Source organism: Alosa pseudoharengus, unplaced genomic scaffold (assembly GCF_046254945.1).
Source record: "Alosa pseudoharengus isolate Yale_2024_CS ecotype anadromous, Long Island Sound unplaced genomic scaffold, YU_APseudo_1.1 YU_APseudo_1.1_scf_6, whole genome shotgun sequence".
NCBI classification, from domain to species: domain Eukaryota; kingdom Metazoa; phylum Chordata; class Actinopteri; order Clupeiformes; family Clupeidae; genus Alosa; species Alosa pseudoharengus.
The window spans coordinates 33242473-33263317 of record NW_027468848.1 but is presented as its reverse complement, the minus strand read 5'-3'; the positions used below and the strand labels follow the sequence as shown (position 1 = coordinate 33263317).

Here is a 20845-nt window from a genome sequence, read left to right as displayed (position 1 = left end):
CGGGTGCAATCACACGTTTCATCTGCGTAACTCTCGCCAAAATGCATCATATAGTGTTTTGTGAATGTACCCAAGTCAAACTTTCATATAAATGCATAAGTACGTCCAAAGCGCCACTTTTAAGCTTGTATGCGTTGTCGTTTTCGGGTGAAATGACCTTTTGAATGGGATTCGTATAGGGCTACTACTTATTTGATACAATCGCGTCAAAATCGCTATTTTTCAAATACTATGAAGGCTCGACACAACATGAAACTTTGATCGAAGTATCATCAGTGTCTCTACACATGAACTCGAGCATTGAGAACATTGTTGGTGTACACAGAGTTTACTAAAAGAGAGGTTTTGAACAACTCACTTGTTTTTTCTGCTCGCTGCCATTTTGCCATCTTGCAAGGAGTGAGTTGTCCAAAATCTTTCTTTTTAGTAAACTATGTGTACACGAACAATGTTCTTAATGCTCGAGTTCATATGTAGAGACACTGATGATGCTTCGATCAAAGTTTCAAGTTATGTCGAGCCTTCTTAGTGTTTGAAAAATAGCAATTTTGACCCGACCATGTAGCCTACTAAACTACAGTTTGACTCGGGTACGTTAGTAGCCTATTTCAAGTGACAAAATCTATGACTAAAGTTTAGCTGACAATATAACATCCTACTCCACTGTGACTTCGTTCATGACACTCCTGTTAATAGGCTAAAGTATTACTTACATTTGCTCAAAGTATAAGTCATTTTCGCTCCCTACGTTGATGTATTCCAAGCATCTGCTTCAGGGGCGGGGACGTAGTAATTGACACACCATGCCTGGGTACGTAATCGCTCTCAGGGACGCCCACTGTTCGCTGGTTGGTCGGCTGCCCAACTGCCGAAGTAAACGAAAGCGGATCAACCTATTCCAGACGGAGTACTGTAGGGAAAAGAAATCGACCGGAAGTACGTAGACAGGCCAAGGCCAGGCTAGTGGTTCTGAACCATTTTTCAGTGATGTACCCCCTGTGAAATATTTTTTCAGGCAAGTACCCCCTAACCAGCGCACAAGAATTACCGGTACGCTTCAACCACAACTCCATCGTTTGAGTTTTGACAGTGAATGACAGGTGATGGCGGGTGGCATGTGACAGGTTGGGTCGAACCATCCTGGTATGGGGGTGACTCTGGGTTTTTAGGATAATGAAATTGAAAAGCCTACTGAACTATAAAATTAATTTTATGAACTTATATTTTCCTGAAATATTTATTAAATAATTGTTTTTAACTTATTGAATGCCAAGCTGTTTTCGAAAGCTTTGTCCTAGAGTGCCAGCAATCTAGACCGTTGTTGATGATTTTTGTACAGCCACAGCATATTCTGTGTTATAGCAATGAACACATACAATGGCTCGTTTAAAAAGTGAGACTTTAAGCTCTCAGTGGGTGCAAACTGTGTATTTCTACACGAAATGTATCTCACCACAGCAAGCTCATAGCTCTACATGCATTTCATGTGTGTGTAGGGCAGACTGTCCTGAATCTGGCAATATCATTGCCATGATGGAGGGATTCTCTGGGGCTGAGCAATTTACAGACATATGTGGTGTGCGCCTTACAGAAATAAGTGGCATTTTTTTTATTTAGTGATTAAAAATGGCCTTTCTGCGCTCCATATCTGTGACAGAACTGATCTGGGCCCAGTTCCCTGAAAGCATCTTAAGGCTAAGAGCATCGTAAAGTCCCTCTTACGAACGTCTTAAGATTTGCCGACTGTTTCTCGAAACCATCGTAGCTTAAGAGTGTCATGAAAACACTCGTAGATCTACGAGTGCTCCAGAGTTCTCGTTACCGGCTAAGAGCGTCTTAACAGTAGGCTACTTCTCACCGAGGTCACCAACAGGACATACAGAGGAATTACAATTTAGAATACATAATCTAACTTACGTTCCCATTCGTTATTGTGTTTACCTGTGATGAATCAGATTTTAGCGTGCAAAATAGCATAGCCTACATTTAATGGTCATAATAATGTGATGAAAAGCGGACAAAAATGCAATCAAGTTATGAAACGAGACGTTGCCAGAATAGTTTGCCATTATCTTTGCTAAGTGAGGGCTAATATTTTATTAGGCCTATAAGGGTACAAGCAGATAAAGGAACATGTGGTTTAGTCTGTAGGCCTACTGCATCAAAATCTAAGCCTACACATTTCCTCACTTTCTTACTCGACTTCTTTCTTATCTTCAAACGTGTTCTTAAGTGACACAGCGAAAAAGTATTGCATGGTGCAAAAATCTAATCTTAAATAATTACAATTATTTAATTGTGTGGTATATAACCTACTTGGAATGCTTACATGCAGATCTCAAAGTGTTTCTATTTTTGTACTGATGTGAATTAATGTGTAGATCCGAAGTTTAAACGGTAGGCCTATAGCTGTGACGTGCAGTCACCTGACACCACCATCAAATCAGAGGATATTTCAGAACTATTAACGTGGACAGCTCCCCTTAAGAGCATTTTAAGAGCAGTGCACGCACGTTCACACTACGAGCATGTTCGGGAAACAGTCGGAAAAACCAAACGAACGATCGTAAGATGAATCGTAGAAAACCCTCGTAAGAGCGTGTCTCCGTCGTTATCGGGAAACTGGGCCCAGACCTGACTGAACCCGAGTTTAGTCGGGTCATAATGTGAGGTTCTGTGACCATCCTCTGGCAACAATGTTTTGATGATTGATTTGACCTCTATGGACCCTTTAGAAAAGATTTAGCCCCCATGTCCCTCCCAAAAATCCCGGCATTTTTTGCTAGAGAGCCAAATTCAAAATGGCGCCCGGCGCCATCTCTAAAAAATAACTTTTGATCTGGATGACCTGGATTTCTTCATGTTTAATTGGTTATGTTCTTATAGCTTATTACACGGCTCTTCAGAGTGCTGCAGAAAGTTCCATTCACATGAATGGGCCTTCCCAACGTTCGGGCCTATGTTAAATCTACATAAATCACCGGCAAAGCATTTAATCACCGCTGTCAATGGCAACGGGTTGGTTAACGTCTTTCATATCCCTCCGCAAGAATTCAGTTCGCTTATTGCAACCCGGGTATGGGTGCTGCTCTGGGACAAACCAGACTGGAGGCACAGAGACTGTTTTAAAGAATTTGTCCCGCGAAATAGGGAAGTGGGGTGAGCTCATGGGGAGGGGGAGATAACAGGGTTGATAAGCCGACTCAAAGCATATGGTAAACAGGAAGATGTGAACTGTATTTATTTATGATGCATTTGCTAAAGAACCTACTTTTCATGTTGTGTGATTGCTATTTCAAATCATATGTTTAATTTTATCCTGTAACTGAATGTTATGAAGTATGTGACAACCCTGCATGTTTTGGTTGGGACCATGGGGGCAGGGTTACAGGGTTAAAAGCAGGCTGGGTAGGCCTGATGAAAAAGAGTGGACGTTGAGACCTAAGAGAAGTAGGTACAACTGAGTTGGTGACTGTGAAGGGAAGATACTGCAGCTAATTTTTGTATTATAGTTTTTTTGTTTCTGGTCAATTTGAATATTATTCTGCATGTGGATATTGAGGACTATTCTCACCTTAACGGTGGCACTGTTTTGCATGGGCTAAAATAAAAAAAAAACCTTTGCACGTAAGTGCTATTGTGGTTGAGCCATCATTTTTTTTTGAAAGTTTACTGGACCCGGAAGGAGCCTTCCCGACAGTTGGTGGCAGCGGTGGGATGGCCAATCGCAAAGCCCGAACAAAGGCCAAGGCCAAGAGAAGCCGCAGTTCACAGACCGGTCAAGAGGAAGAGAAAGTAATGGATACCACGGACGAAGATGAGGACAAGGGGAAAAGGGGCCGACCGAAGACCCAACCAGCTCAACCTACAACAACGGGCCAAAATGTTGAATTCCTTGGGCTGATGAGAAGCTTCATGGAGGAACAGCAGAGGCGAGAGGAAGGGTTCCTGAGTGAGCTACGGGAGACTCTACGACCAGACCGAGCACCAGGTGTTGCACCAGAACCTCAGCGGCAGCGGGGACCAGCCATCCAGGGGCTCGGGTTACCAATGGCAGCACCACGGCAATCAGGTGGCGCCATGGGGGGATATGATGATCAACCCACCCGCTCATACCTGTTGCATGAGTCATCGGGGCCCTCTGCTGGTGGCGGCTGAGCTGATGACGAAGACTTTCTGCCATATCAGCCAGAGGTTTTGTCGGGGCCCCGTAATCCACGTCGAGCATCTATGGAGAGGGGGTATATGCGGGACCCAAAGATGCCAGTTTACCAGCAGGGGGAGGACATAGAGAACTACCTCCTCCGCTTTGAACGCATAGCCTGCACCTGGCGGTGGCCAACAGATGAGTGGGCCTGTCGACTTGTGCCCTTGCTGACTGGACGAGCCCTGGAAGCCTACTCAGCGATGGAGGAAGATCAGGCAGATTGCTACTATGACCTGAAGGAGGCGCTGTTGCAGAAGTTCGACATCTCTCCTGAGACCTACCGTCAGCGGTTCCGGGAGACGGCCATACCTCTGGGAGAGACACCTACCGAGACTTACCATCGGCTAAAGGGACTCTACAGACGGTGGATACGGCCAGAGCAGCACAGCAAAGAGGACATTGGAGAAGCCATCATTCTTGAGCAGCTGTTGCAGGTATTTCCTGGAGACATTCGGATGTGGGTGAAAGAGCACGAGCCAGAAGACGGCCAGTCGGCAGCCAAGCTGGCCCAGCAGTACCTCAATGCACGTAAAGGGGCACCACCACGCCACCACTCATCATCTGCCTCGAGGTACCCGTGATTGCAGAGACAAGCACAGCACTGGAGGTAACTCTGGGGGCTGGGAGAGTAGAAGGAAAGAGACGGGCAGAGATCGAGATACATCTGGAACTGGTAAGGGACTAATCTGTTTTTATTGCCAGCAGCCGGGCCACAAAGCATCGGTGTGTCCAGCAAGAAAGCCAAAGCTTAGTGGCTATTGTTATGTACCTAGGGAAGAGGACAAACATCAGAAAGACAATGAGGCTACTGTCTGTTATAATGTCACCGTGAATGGGCAAATTTTGCATGCACTGTTGGACACTGGGAATGTAATGTCACTTATTAAGTCATGCTATGTTCCAGAGGGCAGTGTTGTATATAGCCACACCACACCAATACAATGTGTACATGGGGATCAAAAGTGGTATCCTATTGCAGAGGTTACTGTGACTGTGAATGATCAAATGTATCTGTTGAATGTTGGGGTGGTTGCTGATTTGCCAGTAGACATGATACTGGGAAGAGATATGCCTATATTACATGATTTGTTGTTGTTGCCATGTGATTTGACTGAACCTGTTCCCAACCATGTGACTGGTGCCGTGCTTACACAGGCCCAAGCGAAAGCTGGTTTACAGCCACTCCCAGACTTCTGTGATAGTCTGCTGGATGGTGGAACCAAAGGCCCAAGAAAACCACGCCTCCAACGGCGAGTGGAGAAATACCTAGGGAGACCCCTTGTAGAGCCAGAGGTAACGGACCTTAAAGTACCAAACCTGGAGATACCAGAGGACATAGCAAATCTCCAAGCAGAAGACAAAACATTATTACCATTGTTTGCTAAAATCAAAAGGGCAGGGGAGGTTAGTCCTGTTAACCATTGTGGGGAGGAGCTGAGTATAGAGGGTGGGGTGCTGTACGTAAGGGATGGGGAGAAACAGCGACTGGTAGTACCCAAGAGTTGTAGACTTATGGTGTTAGAGCTGGCACACACCATTCCTTGGGCCGGGCACTTAGCGCATCAGAAAACTTACCAGAGAATCAGCTCACGTTTTTACTGGCCCTCCATGTACACTGACGTCCTGACATTCTGCAACACCTGCCCCACATGCCAACAGACTAGTGTTGTCCGTAAATCTGACAGAGCCCCACTGTATCCTCTGCCGGTCATCACAACTCCATTCCAGCGCATTGGCATGGATATTGTGGGCCCCTTGGAGAAGAGTCAGTCAGGGTACCAGTATATACTGGTTATCTGTGACTATGCCACCAGGTATCCGGAGGCCTTCCCCTTGCGCTCCATTACCACACCAAAGATCATTAGCGCACTGGTCCAGCTCTTCTCCAGGGTAGGATTCCCGGAGGAAATCCTCACCGACCAGGGGACAAATTTCACATCGCGCCTAATGAAACAGCTCCATCATCAGCTGGGCATCACTGCTATCCGAACAACACCATATCACCCACAAACCGATGGTTTGGTAGAACGATTTAATCAAACCCTGAAAAACATGCTGCGCAAATTTGTCAGTGATACTGGGAAAGATTGGGATAAGTGGTTGCCATTTTTACTCTTTGCATATCGGGAGGTGCCACAGGCTTCAACTGGGTTTTCCCCATTTGAGCTGCTGTATGGGTGGTCGGTACAGGGTCCACTGGACCTCTTGAAGAGAAGCTGGGAGACGCCCACCAGCAGCAGTCCAGGTATCATGGGAGTGGTGCAGTATGTTTTGCAGATGCGGGATCGGCTAGAGCAGTACCGTGAGGAGGCACAGAATAACCTGAAGAAGGCTCAGCACAATCAGAAACGCTGGTATGACGAACACGCTCGATGTCGAGAGTACCAGCCGGGTCAAAAGGTCCTGTTACTCCTGCCCTCCTCAGCAAGTAAACTGCTAGCGAAATGGCAGGGGCCATATACCATCACCCGGAAGATGGGACCGGTCACTTACGAAATCCTCCATCCTGACCGTGGCAAGCAGAAGCAAACTTACCACGTCAACCTGATCAAGGAATGGAAGGAGCGGCAAGAGAGTCCAGCCAAGGCATTGATGGTGAGGAATGTGGAGGAAGATGAAGGCCCCTGCGACCTGAGAGCCTGGCAAGGCCAGAGTCCTGTGGACCTAGGGCACCTGAACAAGGACCAGCGAGTCGACCTGCAGCAATTGATCTTGAGGTACCCGGGCCTGTTCCAGGAAAGGCCAGGGAAGACAACGGTGCGGCAGCATGTTATACACTTGAAGGAGTCAACACCCATCCGACAAAGACCCTACCGCATTCCTGAGAGGCTGCTCGAGCCGCTGAGGGAGGAGGTGGAGACCATGAAAAAGCTTGGAGTCATCGAGGCATCAAGCAGTGAATGGTGCAGCCCTGTGGTCATTGTGCCCAAAAAAGACGGGACGCTCCGGGTCTGCATGGATTTCCGCAAACTCAACGCCGTATCAAGGTTTGACGCCTATCCCATGCCTAGGATAGATGACCTGATTGAGAGGATTGGCCGTGCCAGGTTTATCACCACCCTAGACCTCTGTAAAGGGTATTGGCAAGTGCCTCTGGAGGAGAAGTCCCGTGAGTACACCGCTTTTCAGACTCCTGTGGGCCTATACCAGTTTACTGTAATGCCCTTTGGACTTCATGGAGCTCCTGCCACCTTCCAGCGGCTAATGGACCGCGTCCTTCAAGGATGTGAGGACTGCTGTGCCGCTTATCTTGAGGATGTGGTGATCTATAGCAACACATGGGCCAATCACCTCCAACATCTGCAACGTGTGCTAGGCCAAATCCATGATGCCGGGTTGAGTTTGAACCAGCGGAAGTGCGACTGGGCTAGGAGTGAGGCGCAGTACCTGGGATACCATCTAGGTGGAGGCCAGATCCGACCACAGGTAGACAAGCTGGAGGCCATCCGCAACAGTCCTCGGCCTCACACGAAGAAACAGGTCAGGTCCTTCCTAGGCCTGGTAGGCTGGTATAGACGATTTATTCCGGATTTTGCAACCATAGCAGCCCCCCTCACAGATCTCACGACCAAGGCAGCCAAAAATCCAGTGCAATGGACTAAGGACTGTGAACAAGCATTTGACACACTGAAGACTCGCTTGTGCTCTTCACCTGTCTTGCAGAGTCCGGATTTCACCAAACGCTTCCTGGTCCAGGTAGATGCCTCTGCTGTTGGCCTCGGAGCTGTGTTGGCACAAGGAGAACCTGGAGAGGAGAGACCTGTGCTAATCTGTTTTTATTGCCAGCAGCCGGGCCACAAAGCATCGGTGTGTCCAGCAAGAAAGCCAAAGCTTAGTGGCTATTGTTATGTACCTAGGGAAGAGGACAAACATCAGAAAGACAATGAGGCTACTGTCTGTTATAATGTCACCGTGAATGGGCAAATTTTGCATGCACTGTTGGACACTGGGAATGTAATGTCACTTATTAAGTCATGCTATGTTCCAGAGGGCAGTGTTGTATATAGCCACACCACACCAATACAATGTGTACATGGGGATCAAAAGTGGTATCCTATTGCAGAGGTTACTGTGACTGTGAATGATCAAATGTATCTGTTGAATGTTGGGGTGGTTGCTGATTTGCCAGTAGACATGATACTGGGAAGAGATATGCCTATATTACATGATTTGTTGTTGTTGCCATGTGATTTGACTGAACCTGTTCCCAACCATGTGACTGGTGCCGTGCTTACACAGGCCCAAGCGAAAGCTGGTTTACAGCCACTCCCAGACTTCTGTGATAGTCTGCTGGATGGTGGAACCAAAGGCCCAAGAAAACCACGCCTCCAACGGCGAGTGGAGAAATACCTAGGGAGACCCCTTGTAGAGCCAGAGGTAACGGACCTTAAAGTACCAAACCTGGAGATACCAGAGGACATAGCAAATCTCCAAGCAGAAGACAAAACATTATTACCATTGTTTGCTAAAATCAAAAGGGCAGGGGAGGTTAGTCCTGTTAACCATTGTGGGGAGGAGCTGAGTATAGAGGGTGGGGTGCTGTACGTAAGGGATGGGGAGAAACAGCGACTGGTAGTACCCAAGAGTTGTAGACTTATGGTGTTAGAGCTGGCACACACCATTCCTTGGGCCGGGCACTTAGCGCATCAGAAAACTTACCAGAGAATCAGCTCACGTTTTTACTGGCCCTCCATGTACACTGACGTCCTGACATTCTGCAACACCTGCCCCACATGCCAACAGACTAGTGTTGTCCGTAAATCTGACAGAGCCCCACTGTATCCTCTGCCGGTCATCACAACTCCATTCCAGCGCATTGGCATGGATATTGTGGGCCCCTTGGAGAAGAGTCAGTCAGGGTACCAGTATATACTGGTTATCTGTGACTATGCCACCAGGTATCCGGAGGCCTTCCCCTTGCGCTCCATTACCACACCAAAGATCATTAGCGCACTGGTCCAGCTCTTCTCCAGGGTAGGATTCCCGGAGGAAATCCTCACCGACCAGGGGACAAATTTCACATCGCGCCTAATGAAACAGCTCCATCATCAGCTGGGCATCACTGCTATCCGAACAACACCATATCACCCACAAACCGATGGTTTGGTAGAACGATTTAATCAAACCCTGAAAAACATGCTGCGCAAATTTGTCAGTGATACTGGGAAAGATTGGGATAAGTGGTTGCCATTTTTACTCTTTGCATATCGGGAGGTGCCACAGGCTTCAACTGGGTTTTCCCCATTTGAGCTGCTGTATGGGTGGTCGGTACAGGGTCCACTGGACCTCTTGAAGAGAAGCTGGGAGACGCCCACCAGCAGCAGTCCAGGTATCATGGGAGTGGTGCAGTATGTTTTGCAGATGCGGGATCGGCTAGAGCAGTACCGTGAGGAGGCACAGAATAACCTGAAGAAGGCTCAGCACAATCAGAAACGCTGGTATGACGAACACGCTCGATGTCGAGAGTACCAGCCGGGTCAAAAGGTCCTGTTACTCCTGCCCTCCTCAGCAAGTAAACTGCTAGCGAAATGGCAGGGGCCATATACCATCACCCGGAAGATGGGACCGGTCACTTACGAAATCCTCCATCCTGACCGTGGCAAGCAGAAGCAAACTTACCACGTCAACCTGATCAAGGAATGGAAGGAGCGGCAAGAGAGTCCAGCCAAGGCATTGATGGTGAGGAATGTGGAGGAAGATGAAGGCCCCTGCGACCTGAGAGCCTGGCAAGGCCAGAGTCCTGTGGACCTAGGGCACCTGAACAAGGACCAGCGAGTCGACCTGCAGCAATTGATCTTGAGGTACCCGGGCCTGTTCCAGGAAAGGCCAGGGAAGACAACGGTGCGGCAGCATGTTATACACTTGAAGGAGTCAACACCCATCCGACAAAGACCCTACCGCATTCCTGAGAGGCTGCTCGAGCCGCTGAGGGAGGAGGTGGAGACCATGAAAAAGCTTGGAGTCATCGAGGCATCAAGCAGTGAATGGTGCAGCCCTGTGGTCATTGTGCCCAAAAAAGACGGGACGCTCCGGGTCTGCATGGATTTCCGCAAACTCAACGCCGTATCAAGGTTTGACGCCTATCCCATGCCTAGGATAGATGACCTGATTGAGAGGATTGGCCGTGCCAGGTTTATCACCACCCTAGACCTCTGTAAAGGGTATTGGCAAGTGCCTCTGGAGGAGAAGTCCCGTGAGTACACCGCTTTTCAGACTCCTGTGGGCCTATACCAGTTTACTGTAATGCCCTTTGGACTTCATGGAGCTCCTGCCACCTTCCAGCGGCTAATGGACCGCGTCCTTCAAGGATGTGAGGACTGCTGTGCCGCTTATCTTGAGGATGTGGTGATCTATAGCAACACATGGGCCAATCACCTCCAACATCTGCAACGTGTGCTAGGCCAAATCCATGATGCCGGGTTGAGTTTGAACCAGCGGAAGTGCGACTGGGCTAGGAGTGAGGCGCAGTACCTGGGATACCATCTAGGTGGAGGCCAGATCCGACCACAGGTAGACAAGCTGGAGGCCATCCGCAACAGTCCTCGGCCTCACACGAAGAAACAGGTCAGGTCCTTCCTAGGCCTGGTAGGCTGGTATAGACGATTTATTCCGGATTTTGCAACCATAGCAGCCCCCCTCACAGATCTCACGACCAAGGCAGCCAAAAATCCAGTGCAATGGACTAAGGACTGTGAACAAGCATTTGACACACTGAAGACTCGCTTGTGCTCTTCACCTGTCTTGCAGAGTCCGGATTTCACCAAACGCTTCCTGGTCCAGGTAGATGCCTCTGCTGTTGGCCTCGGAGCTGTGTTGGCACAAGGAGAACCTGGAGAGGAGAGACCTGTGCTGTACCTAAGTCGAAAGATGCTGCCACGGGAAACCAGATATTCGACAATAGAAAAGGAGTGCTTGGCCATGAAATGGGCCCTGGACAGCCTGCGCTATTACCTGCTCGGAAGGGAGTTTGATCTAGACACAGATCATCGGGCCTTGACCTGGTTCCAGTCAATGAAGGACCGGAATGCTAGGGTGACACGATGGTACTTGGCACTCCAACCGTTTAGGTTCAACATCAGACATAAAGCCGGGAAGCAGAACATTACGGCCGACTACCTGTACCTGTGACGTGCAGTCACCTGACATCACCGTCAAATCAGAGGATATTTCAGAACTATTAACGTGGACAGCTCCCCTTAAGAGCATCTTAAGAGCAGTGCATGTTCGGGAAACAGTCGGAAAAACCAAACGAACGATCGTAAGATGAATCGTAGAAAACCCTCGTAAGAGCGTGTCTCCGTCGTTATCGGGAAACTGGGCCCTGGTATTTGGGCTCCTTGTTCTGTATGCGCGACTAGCCTATCATTGCCTGTATTAAAGGAGAATAGTAATGGAGAAAGATTCGAGAACTGTCCTTGTATGGGGGGGGGGGGGTGATTAGGCCTAGGGAAGCTTCATATATTATATTGTAACAACTGAGGCGACAAGGTTTAAATCAGTAGGCCAACATTTATTGGGTCAGGGCCAACTTCCCCAATAACGACGGAGACACGCTCTTAAGAGGGTTTTCTACGATTCATCTTACGATCGTTCGTTTGTTTTTTCCGACTGTTTCCCGAACATGCTCGTAGCGTGAACGCGCGTGCACTGCTCTTAAGATACTCTTAAGGGGAGCTGTCCACGTTAATAGTTCTGAAATATCTATCTATTTGACGGTGATGTCAGGTGACTGCACGTCACAGCTATAGGCCTACCATTTAAACTTCGGATCTACACATTAATTCACATCAATACGAAAATAGAAACACTTTGACATCTGCATGTAAGCATCCCAAGTAGGTTATATACCACACAGAGACATAAATAATTGTAATTATTTTAAGATTAGATTGTTGCACCATGCAATAATTTTTCGCGGTGCCACTTAAGAACACGTTTGAAGATAAGAAAGACGTTGAGTAAGAAAGAGAGGAAATGTGTAGGCTTAGATTTTGATGCAGTAAGCTACAGACTAAACCACATGTTGCTTTCTCTGCTTTTTACCTCATAGGCATAATAAAATATTCACTTAGCAAAGATAATGTCAAACTATTCTGGCAACATCTCGTTTCATAACTTGATTGCATTTTTGTCCGCTTTTCATCACATTATTATGACCATTAAATGTAGGCTATTTTGCACGCTAAAATCTGATTCATCACAGGTAAACACAATAAAGAATGGGAACGTAAATTGGATTATGTATTCTAAGTTGTAATTCCTCTGTATGTCCTGTTGGTGACCTCAGTGAGAAGTACTGTTAAGACGCTCTTAGCCGGTAACGAGTACTCTGGAGCACTCGTAGATCTACGAGTGTTTTCACGACGCTCTTAAGCTACGATGGTTTCGGGAAACAGTCGGCAAATCTTAAGACGTTCGTAAGAGGGACTTTACGACGCTCTTAGGCTTAAGATGCTTTCGGGGAAGTGGGCCCTGGAGCGGGGAACACAGGTCAAAACATCATAGAACACACAAGATACATGCACAATACACGAACGGGTAGTCACATACAGCACACAGGAATAAACACATGAGGTACAACGAAGGACATGCTAACACACACCACAAGGTAAATGCAAATACAACTAGGCCTACTAAAACTGATATTACACATTCCAACATTCACACATATGGCATTATGGGAGTCCGATACAACGAGTCAAACGCACCGACGTTACAATTGTTTTTGCAGTTTAAACTGTTGTTAAGCCAAGCCTATACCTACAAAACAGCCTAATAAATGCATGATGTCGATTGTCCTTTCAGTGACATTTCCCCTCTTTCTTTGAAGGGTGCACGCAACCTTAATCCCACCATCTTGCTCCCTTTGATGAACAATTATCCATTCGGGCAATGGCAAAAAAAAATGCTGTCAGCATGAAGTAGGCCTATGTGGACTGCGTGGTAGCCTCGCGTGCCTGGGTTTTCATTTTTAACTTGAATAATGACTAATTGAAATTTACAATATTGAAATTCAAACCTTCATTGTATATTGGATTATTTTTTCCACAAAATGCTTCAATATTTGTGTTTTATTTTTCTCTGGGAAGTCCTGTTTTAGGTAAAGGTCTTCAAATCCGTTTTTTGATCACTGTTTCAACCTTGAAAATCAAATGAACAGAAGGTACACTACACGGACCTTTATTATTTAGTTTAAATGAGAAAAATAAAGTATTTCAAATTAAAATAATTAAATGTCAATCACACACTCGTGATCCAGGCCACTCCTCCTGCCCTTTACCAGACGTGGCAGTGCCATATGCCAGGAAGTCTTGGAGACACCAAATTCAGAGGAAAAGAAACTGAAAGTAAAAAGTTACTTCAGAGGTTCTTGAAGTGTTTGTCGTACTTAGGAAGAATGGCAGAGACAATTGCAAGTAACCAGGACCTTTTTACCTGTCCGATTTGTTTGGATTTACTGAAGGATCCAGTGACTCTTAACTGTGGACACAATTACTGCACGAGCTGCATTAAGGACTGCTGGGATCAGGAAGATCAGAAGAGAGTTTACAGCTGCCCACAATGCAGACAGACTTTCACTCCGAGACCTGTATTAAATAAAAATAACATTTTTGCTGAGGTCGTGGAACAGTTCAGGAAGACCAGAATCCAAGATGCTGCTTCTCCTCAGAGTTTTGCTGGACCTGGCGATGTGGAGTGTGACAGCTGTACCGGGAGAAAACTCAAAGCAGTCAAGTCTTGCCTGGTGTGTTTGGTGTCGTACTGTGAGACTCATCTCCAACGCCATGATGAGCTAATCACAGGAAAAAGACACAACGTGGTTGATGTCACAGGTCAGCTACAGGAGAAGATCTGCTGTCAACACCAGAAGCTCCTGGAAGTATTTTGTCGCACAGATCAGAGATGTGTTTGTTTTCTCTGCATGGTGGGTGAACACAAAGGTCATGACACGGTCTCAGCTGCAGCAGAGAGGGCGGAGAAACAGGTAAGGGATAAGGACCGGAGGTATTTGCGTAGCCTACATATTAGGAGTGTGTTCGGTCATAGGCTACAGCATAGCGAATTTGAGAACAAGCTTCCTAGTGGATTGTCAATTTGTCAAACTCAGAGTCTGCATTTGTGTAACTTTGAGTGGCACCTCAGTGACTTCAGTGGCACTCGTCAGGAGAAATTCACTTGCTTTTGCACTTGTGTAGGCTACCCTATTTAAACCCTTTAGTTTGGCTTGCACTTTGCGAAGATTACTGGTTTGTCAGTCAAGACAGACAGCTGTTGTTTGTGCGCGACCTTTGTTTAGTGACTGGCATCACCTATTTTTGCAATTAAACATTCAGGTTGCTTCACACCTGCGTCCAGCCATTGTTGAATTCCTATGAGAGGACTGCCTCTACTGTCTCTATTAATTGTGGAGAAATACACTTTGGACTGACTTTTGAAACGATCGATAATGGTCCCGAATTTAAGGACGTTTCAGAAGGCCACACCTGAAAAGAACGACTACAAAGCATGGCTACAGACAAGTGGCAAGCGTGATGTCACTAGGCTATTGGCTACCATCGTTGCAAATTTCATATGATGATGCATCATTCCACAAAATGGTTTGCCTATCATCAAGTTATTCAATAGGCTAAATATATATCCTTAATTCAAAACTACCGTTAGGCTTATAGTCATTTCGATATCCAAAACATGTCACCCTGCTTAAATTCTGCTCACTGCACATTTATTATAATGTATTATATAGTAATATGCAGCATTTATTATTGAATGCTTAATTGGAATTATGTTTTTCCCTATCATCCTATATTTAAAGCAGGCCTACCTGAGGGCATGTAATTGAGCTATGCATGTTTGAACAGGCACTGCACTAGTATTATACAACCCCAAATCAGAAAAGTTGGGACGTTGTGTAAAATGCAAATTATGTTGAAAATGACATTTGTTTTAGATTCCTGCCCGTTGGACATGATGTTGTTGATGGTGTAATTAGTTGTCTCTTCTGTTTGAAGGGTATCATGCATGGTTTTTGGTAGGTGAGTTAATTGGTACCTGCATGCACATGAGACAAAGACATCTGCTTATATCAGTGGGAAAGCCACCCTAAGTTGAGACCATGGCAGACTGGTGCTTAACTTCTTGTTATTATCAGGTGGATCATATTTTGCTCTTTGAAACTGATTACCAATATTCTGCACCAGACAAACAGGGAAATAATTTAATTAATTATAATAATTATTTATTTATTTCTGTAAATATTCATTTGCAAACCTTGAAACTGTTTTGGACATTTTGACATGGTAACATTTGTCAACAGAGCTGTACAGAATAGTGTGCTGAACTACCAGTTATTATTATTGACTTACTGATCACAGTTGACAGGTAACAGAAGACGCGGTAGGCTATCTCTCCCAATAGATAGAATAGAATAGAAAGTCCCAATAAAGACACTGTTTTCTCAGTGGTTTCCACAGATCATGCAAATAAATGGGTTTCTTAATGATTAAAGTTCTACATCTAAATTTCATATTAGGGTTAAATTACTATTGAATATACAGTATAAACACTATGTACTAATGTGCAGTCTTACACTTTACTACTACTTTATTGTCCATAGACTTACACAAAATGGAAATTTGTCTTCAGCAGTGACCTAAAACACAACACAAATTACATTATACGGAATAAATACATATAAATAAATATGAGAAAAGTAATCAGTCCAGTTCGCTTCTAAAAGGAGATACTTAAAATAGATGGTCACAGCTGATGGATCGCTTGTAGCCATTTTTCTTGGCTACTGGGACTGCAAGTCTCTGGCCTGATGGCAACAGCTGGAAGGCACAGTGGAATTATAACTGTAATTTATGATCTGTATAATACTATGTATTATGACTGTGTAATTTAGAAGGAGTTGGGGGAGAACAAGAGGAGACTCCAGCAGAGAATCCTGGAGAGAGAGAAGGAGCTGCAGGAGCTGAGGAAGGCTGTGGAGACTCTCAAGGTGAGTACTGACCACAGGAGAGGACAGCAGCTGGCCGCCATGTCAGAGCTCAATCAGGGTCTCACCCAGTCAGCCAGAGAGGAGACTGTAATGCAGAACCATTTTCCACTTCCTCTGAGACACACTGGTTAGCAGGCTGTGTAGAAGAGCAGAGTGAGTGGACTGGTTTAGATGGACCCTACTTTGTGTGTCTCCTAACAGAGCGCTGCACAGACAGCAGTGGAGGACAGTGAGAGGATCTTCACTGAGATGATCCGCTCCATTGAGAGAAGGCGCTCTGAGATGACAAAGATGATCAGAGCTCAGGAGAAGGCTGATGTGAGATGTACCAAAGGACTCCTGAAGCACCTGGAGCAGCAGATTGCTGAGCTAAAGATGAGAGATGCTGAGCTGGAGCAGCTTTCACACACAGAGGACCACATCCATTTCCTCCAGGTAACTGTAGATGGATTGTTTTCAGTTGAATGTTCTTGCATTCAGTGCCAAAGCTCTGCAATATACAGTCCCAATTAGAAGTATTCACCCCCTTGGATATTGGCCATTTTACTGCTCTTATAAATGTAATCTTGATCAATTTAATTAAGTGAAATGAAGATTGCCTGAGTGCAGTGAATGTGTATTGTAATATAAAGTTACCTGTGTCTGGAAGGTCCAGGCACTGGTCAATCAGTATTCCTGGTTATAATTCCACCATAAAGACACAAGAACACTCCAAACTCAGAGAAAGGTTATTGAAAAGCGTAAGTGAGGGGATGAACACAAAAAAAATCAAGTCACTGAACATCCATCATTAAGGAATGTAAGGAATATGGCAAATGTGCAAATCTGCCTAGAGCAGGCTGTTACCACAAACTGAGGGACCGTTCATTGAGAATACTGGTGGGGGAGGCCACCAATGCACTTGAACTCTGAAGGAGTTGCTATGTTTGGCAGACACCAAACACTGCACATCACCACAAACGCACCATCCCTAATGAAGTATGGTGGTGCTAGCACCATGCTGTGGGGATACTTCTCGACAGCAGGTCATGGAAGGCTTGTAAAGGTGAAGAAAGAATAAAATGAATTCAACAAAATATATGGAAATCCTGGAGGACAATCTGATCCAGTCTGCAAGACAACTACAACTTGGGAGAAGATTTACTCTCCAGCAAGACAATGAGCCAAAGCATACAGTGAAAACTACACAGAAATGATTTATAGACAACAATGTTCTAGAGTGAGTGACCGAGTCAAAGCCCAGACCTCAATCCCATAGAAAAATCTGTGGCTGAACTTGAAAAGGGCTGTTCACACCCGATCCCCTTCCAACCTTGACAGAGCTTGAGCAGTTTTGTTAAGAAACATTGGCAAAGTATTGCAGTATCCAGATGTGCAAGCCTACTGAGACCTATCCATACAGACGCCATGCTTTAATTGCGTTTAATCTACTAAATGCTGACTTAAAGGGGGGTGAATATTTATGCAGTCACTTATTTTGCATTATATTTTTTAATTAATCAACATTACTTTGTAGAAATCTGCTTTCACTTTGCCATTAAAGAGGGAATGTTTGTAAATTATTAAAGGGGACAGTAAAAGGGGAAATATCCAAGGGGGTGAATACTTTTTATAGGCACTGTAGAACCTCAGATAAGCATTAGATCAGACGTCTTCAAAATTTGTCAGAGCAAGGACACCTGCATGAAATGATGCTTATTAAATCTAACTAACAATAGTATGTAGTAGTTTGTAATAGTGTATACAATGCTACAGTAAGCCATTAAAATAATAATTATGGACCAAGATCTCTCTTTCTCTCTCTCTCTCAATTGTAGAATTTTCAGCCAGTCAGCCCTCAACCTCATTCTAAAGACTTATCCAGCATCTATGCCAGCCAAATTCTGTCTTTTGAGGCCGTGAAGAAATCTGTCTCCACACTGAAGGGGCAGCTGGAGGATTTCTTCAAGCAGGAAGTCATGAAGATCTCTGCAGCAGGTTGGTTATATAGATATTTGCTAAATAAAATAATGAAATGATGCGAAGTGTGGACTTTTCTCCTTTTTTTTGTTACTGAGTTACGTTTGGTCCAGCACTCTGAGAAACGATAAAAAATAATTGATTGAAGCCTGCTTCTATTCTGTGTGCATAGTGATATTCATACCATGGTTTACATTTTTACATTTCATTAAAATGAATCGTCATTTAGTTGTCACTGTTATTCAGAGTGACCTATAGTGAACTAACTACAAGAACTACTGGAGCAACTTGGGGTTAGGTGCCCTGCTCAGAGACACAATGGTGGCAGCCCCCTGGGACCAAACACAACCTTTAGGTGTCCCATTTGGAAGCTCAGATCACCAACCACTAGACCACCAGCACCCAGATCCGGTCTTCTAGACATGCTCTTCCCATCCTAAGGGAGATCAGTGACACTTGAATGAGTGCGCCTCCATCATCACTTTTCAGTCTGAGTTTGAAGGTGTTTGATATTTAATCAGCTGGAGACTCATATAATGTATGACTCATATCATACTCATACATAAGAGGCATATCATCAGTCTGTATTTGAAAGTATACTGATGAGATGTACTGTAAATAGGATTTATATGCAGTATTATATACACTTCTTACTGCTTAGTTTGGTTAGTTATCATACTTTTTTTTCTTTCTCAGTCTCTGATGCCCAGGCTGTTTTTACTGAGTCCGTAACCAGAGAGGAGTTAAAGTGTAAGTTGGTCTGGTCTTAAAACACACACACACACACACTCACACACACACTTACTCAAACATATCCACACCCACTTTCAATCTTTTGAATCGACACTGAAACACACAAGTTTGAAGGTTTGAATAGACATTAGAAATCTCAAATATTGAATCAACACGTCACACATACATCATGCAAAGCACACACCACACACACGCACCAGGCTTTCTTTATTTTGATGTCTACTTATGAGATTTAAAATGAGCAGCATGTACTGTAATTATATGCAGTACACTTCTTAAGTTTGGTTAATTATAATGCATTTTTTTCTTTTTCAGTGTACAAAGTCCAGACTGTTTTTACTGAGCCAGTAACCAGAGAGGAGTTCTTAAAGTGTAAGTTGGTCTGGTCTACAAACACAGAGACAAATATGTACACACATAGTCATTCATTTAAGTCTTTGTGGAATCTCTCTCTCTCTCTCTCTCTCTCTCTTTCTCACACACACACACACACACACACACACACACACACACACACACACACACACACACACACACACACCTAATTGAAATACATATCTAAGTTTGTTCTACCTTCTCCTTCATCAGACTCCTGTCAGTTCACACTGGATCCAAACACAGCATTCAGATACCTCCATCTGTCTGGGAACAGGAGGGTGGAAAGGGGAGATGAACTGCAGTATCCTGATCATCCAGAGAGATTTGATGGGTATTGTCAGGTGCTGTGTAGAGAGGGTGTGTCTGGACGCTGCTACTGGGAGGTTGAGTGGAGTGGGAATGTGGTTTATATAGCAGTCTCATATAAAAGCATCAGCAGGAAAGGAGGGGGTGGTGAGTGTGTGTTTGGATATAATGACCAGTCCTGGAGTCTGTGCGCCTCCAGCTCCAGCCCATTTTTCCGGCACAATAAGAAAGAGACTAAACTCCCTCTAGTGGTCAGCTCCAGAATAGGAGTGTATGTGGATCACAGGGCAGGAACTCTGGCCTTTTACAGCATCTCTCACACAATGACCCTCCTACACAGGGTCCAGACCACATTCACTCATGCACTCTACCCTGGTTTTTACGTTGACTATACATCATCAGTAAAGCTGTTGTGACTCAGATATATAGATGCTGTTAACATGCATCTCACACATCACCTACATGTTAAGAATGCCACTGGGCCTGAAAATCTTTGATCTGTTGGGTACAGCAACAGACAGAGGTCAGGTAATTCACACTTCTCTGGAACTCCTCAGCAGCTATTACATCATCTGCACCTCTGGAACTCTGCTGGAACACTTCCTGTATTATATCACTACACCACACCTGAGCCACTGTGTGAGAAATTCATTGTTGAGTCTGGCGTTTCATATTCTCTATCCCTCTCCCACAATCCTTTGCTCTCCCTCATCTGCTGCATATCACCCCTTCTTCCCTTCCCCCGCGATTCCAGGCGTTTACACAATTATTATTGCATATGTCTGATGGAAGGTCTGTGATAAAACCAACATTTTTCACAAAACTTGATGAGATGGGTAACGATTGTTGAGAATCGACAAAAAAATCCAAATGACATGTACAAATTAATTTCAGGTAGCACATCAACACACGCATACACACACAATACACATATCTGGAATCTTGTAGATTTGAACTAAATTCTGAGCATTACATTTGCTGCTGCTAGGGTGCGTCTAGATTTCCATGCTAGAGCATTCCATCAGTGACATTAAAAATCATACCTGTTTTGTAACATTTCATCTAAATTATAATACATATTTTGTCACAATTATTGCAATGTTTTTTGCATGTAATTTCAATAGTAAATTTGTATGTATTTTTAATCCACATTTTTAGAAATAAATGATTTCAAATTCAAATTAAATGTGCTTTGCCCGGTCTAGTGATGCCCCTGCACTCGATCATCTGAACACACCCAC

The 20845-nt window shown here is 45.0% G+C and overlaps 1 protein-coding gene across 3 annotated transcripts; it reads left to right on the top strand.

The window, feature by feature from the left end:
* The first annotated feature begins 13379 nt into the window (after nt 1-13379).
* On the top strand, nt 13380-20805 carry LOC143106757 (tripartite motif-containing protein 16-like). 3 transcript variants are annotated; one of them, XR_012983732.1, is made up of 7 exons: nt 13380-14192; nt 16113-16208; nt 16410-16643; nt 18026-18185; nt 18397-18669; nt 18864-18917; nt 19236-19264. XR_012983732.1 is itself a non-coding variant. In XM_076271224.1 (7 exons), exons 1-7 carry the CDS (start codon nt 13506-13508, stop codon nt 20018-20020), a joined length of 1800 nt encoding a protein of 599 aa, XP_076127339.1. In that variant the 5' UTR covers nt 13382-13505; the 3' UTR covers nt 20021-20805. The 3 variants fall into 3 exon arrangements, 1 of the variants encoding a protein (XP_076127339.1); XR_012983733.1 differs by having other exon boundaries at nt 13381-14192; nt 18414-18669; XM_076271224.1 differs by lacking the exon at nt 18397-18669 and adding an exon at nt 19509-20805 and having other exon boundaries at nt 13382-14192; nt 19236-19292.
* Nucleotides 20806-20845: the final 40 nt, after the last annotated feature.

What these genes read in the sequence shown, in the direction of transcription:
- LOC143106757 (XM_076271224.1), top strand. Translation starts at nt 13,506, where the DNA reads ATGCCAGGAAGTCTTGGAGACACCAAATTCAGAGGAAAAGAAACTGAA. An exon ending in AGGCTGTGGAGACTCTCAAG is followed by an intron (nt 16,209 to 16,409) that starts GTGAGTACTGAC and finishes GTCTCCTAACAG; the next exon opens with AGCGCTGCACAGACAGCAGT. An exon ending in CAGAGAGGAGTTCTTAAAGT is followed by an intron (nt 19,293 to 19,508) that starts GTAAGTTGGTCT and finishes CTCCTTCATCAG; the next exon opens with ACTCCTGTCAGTTCACACTG.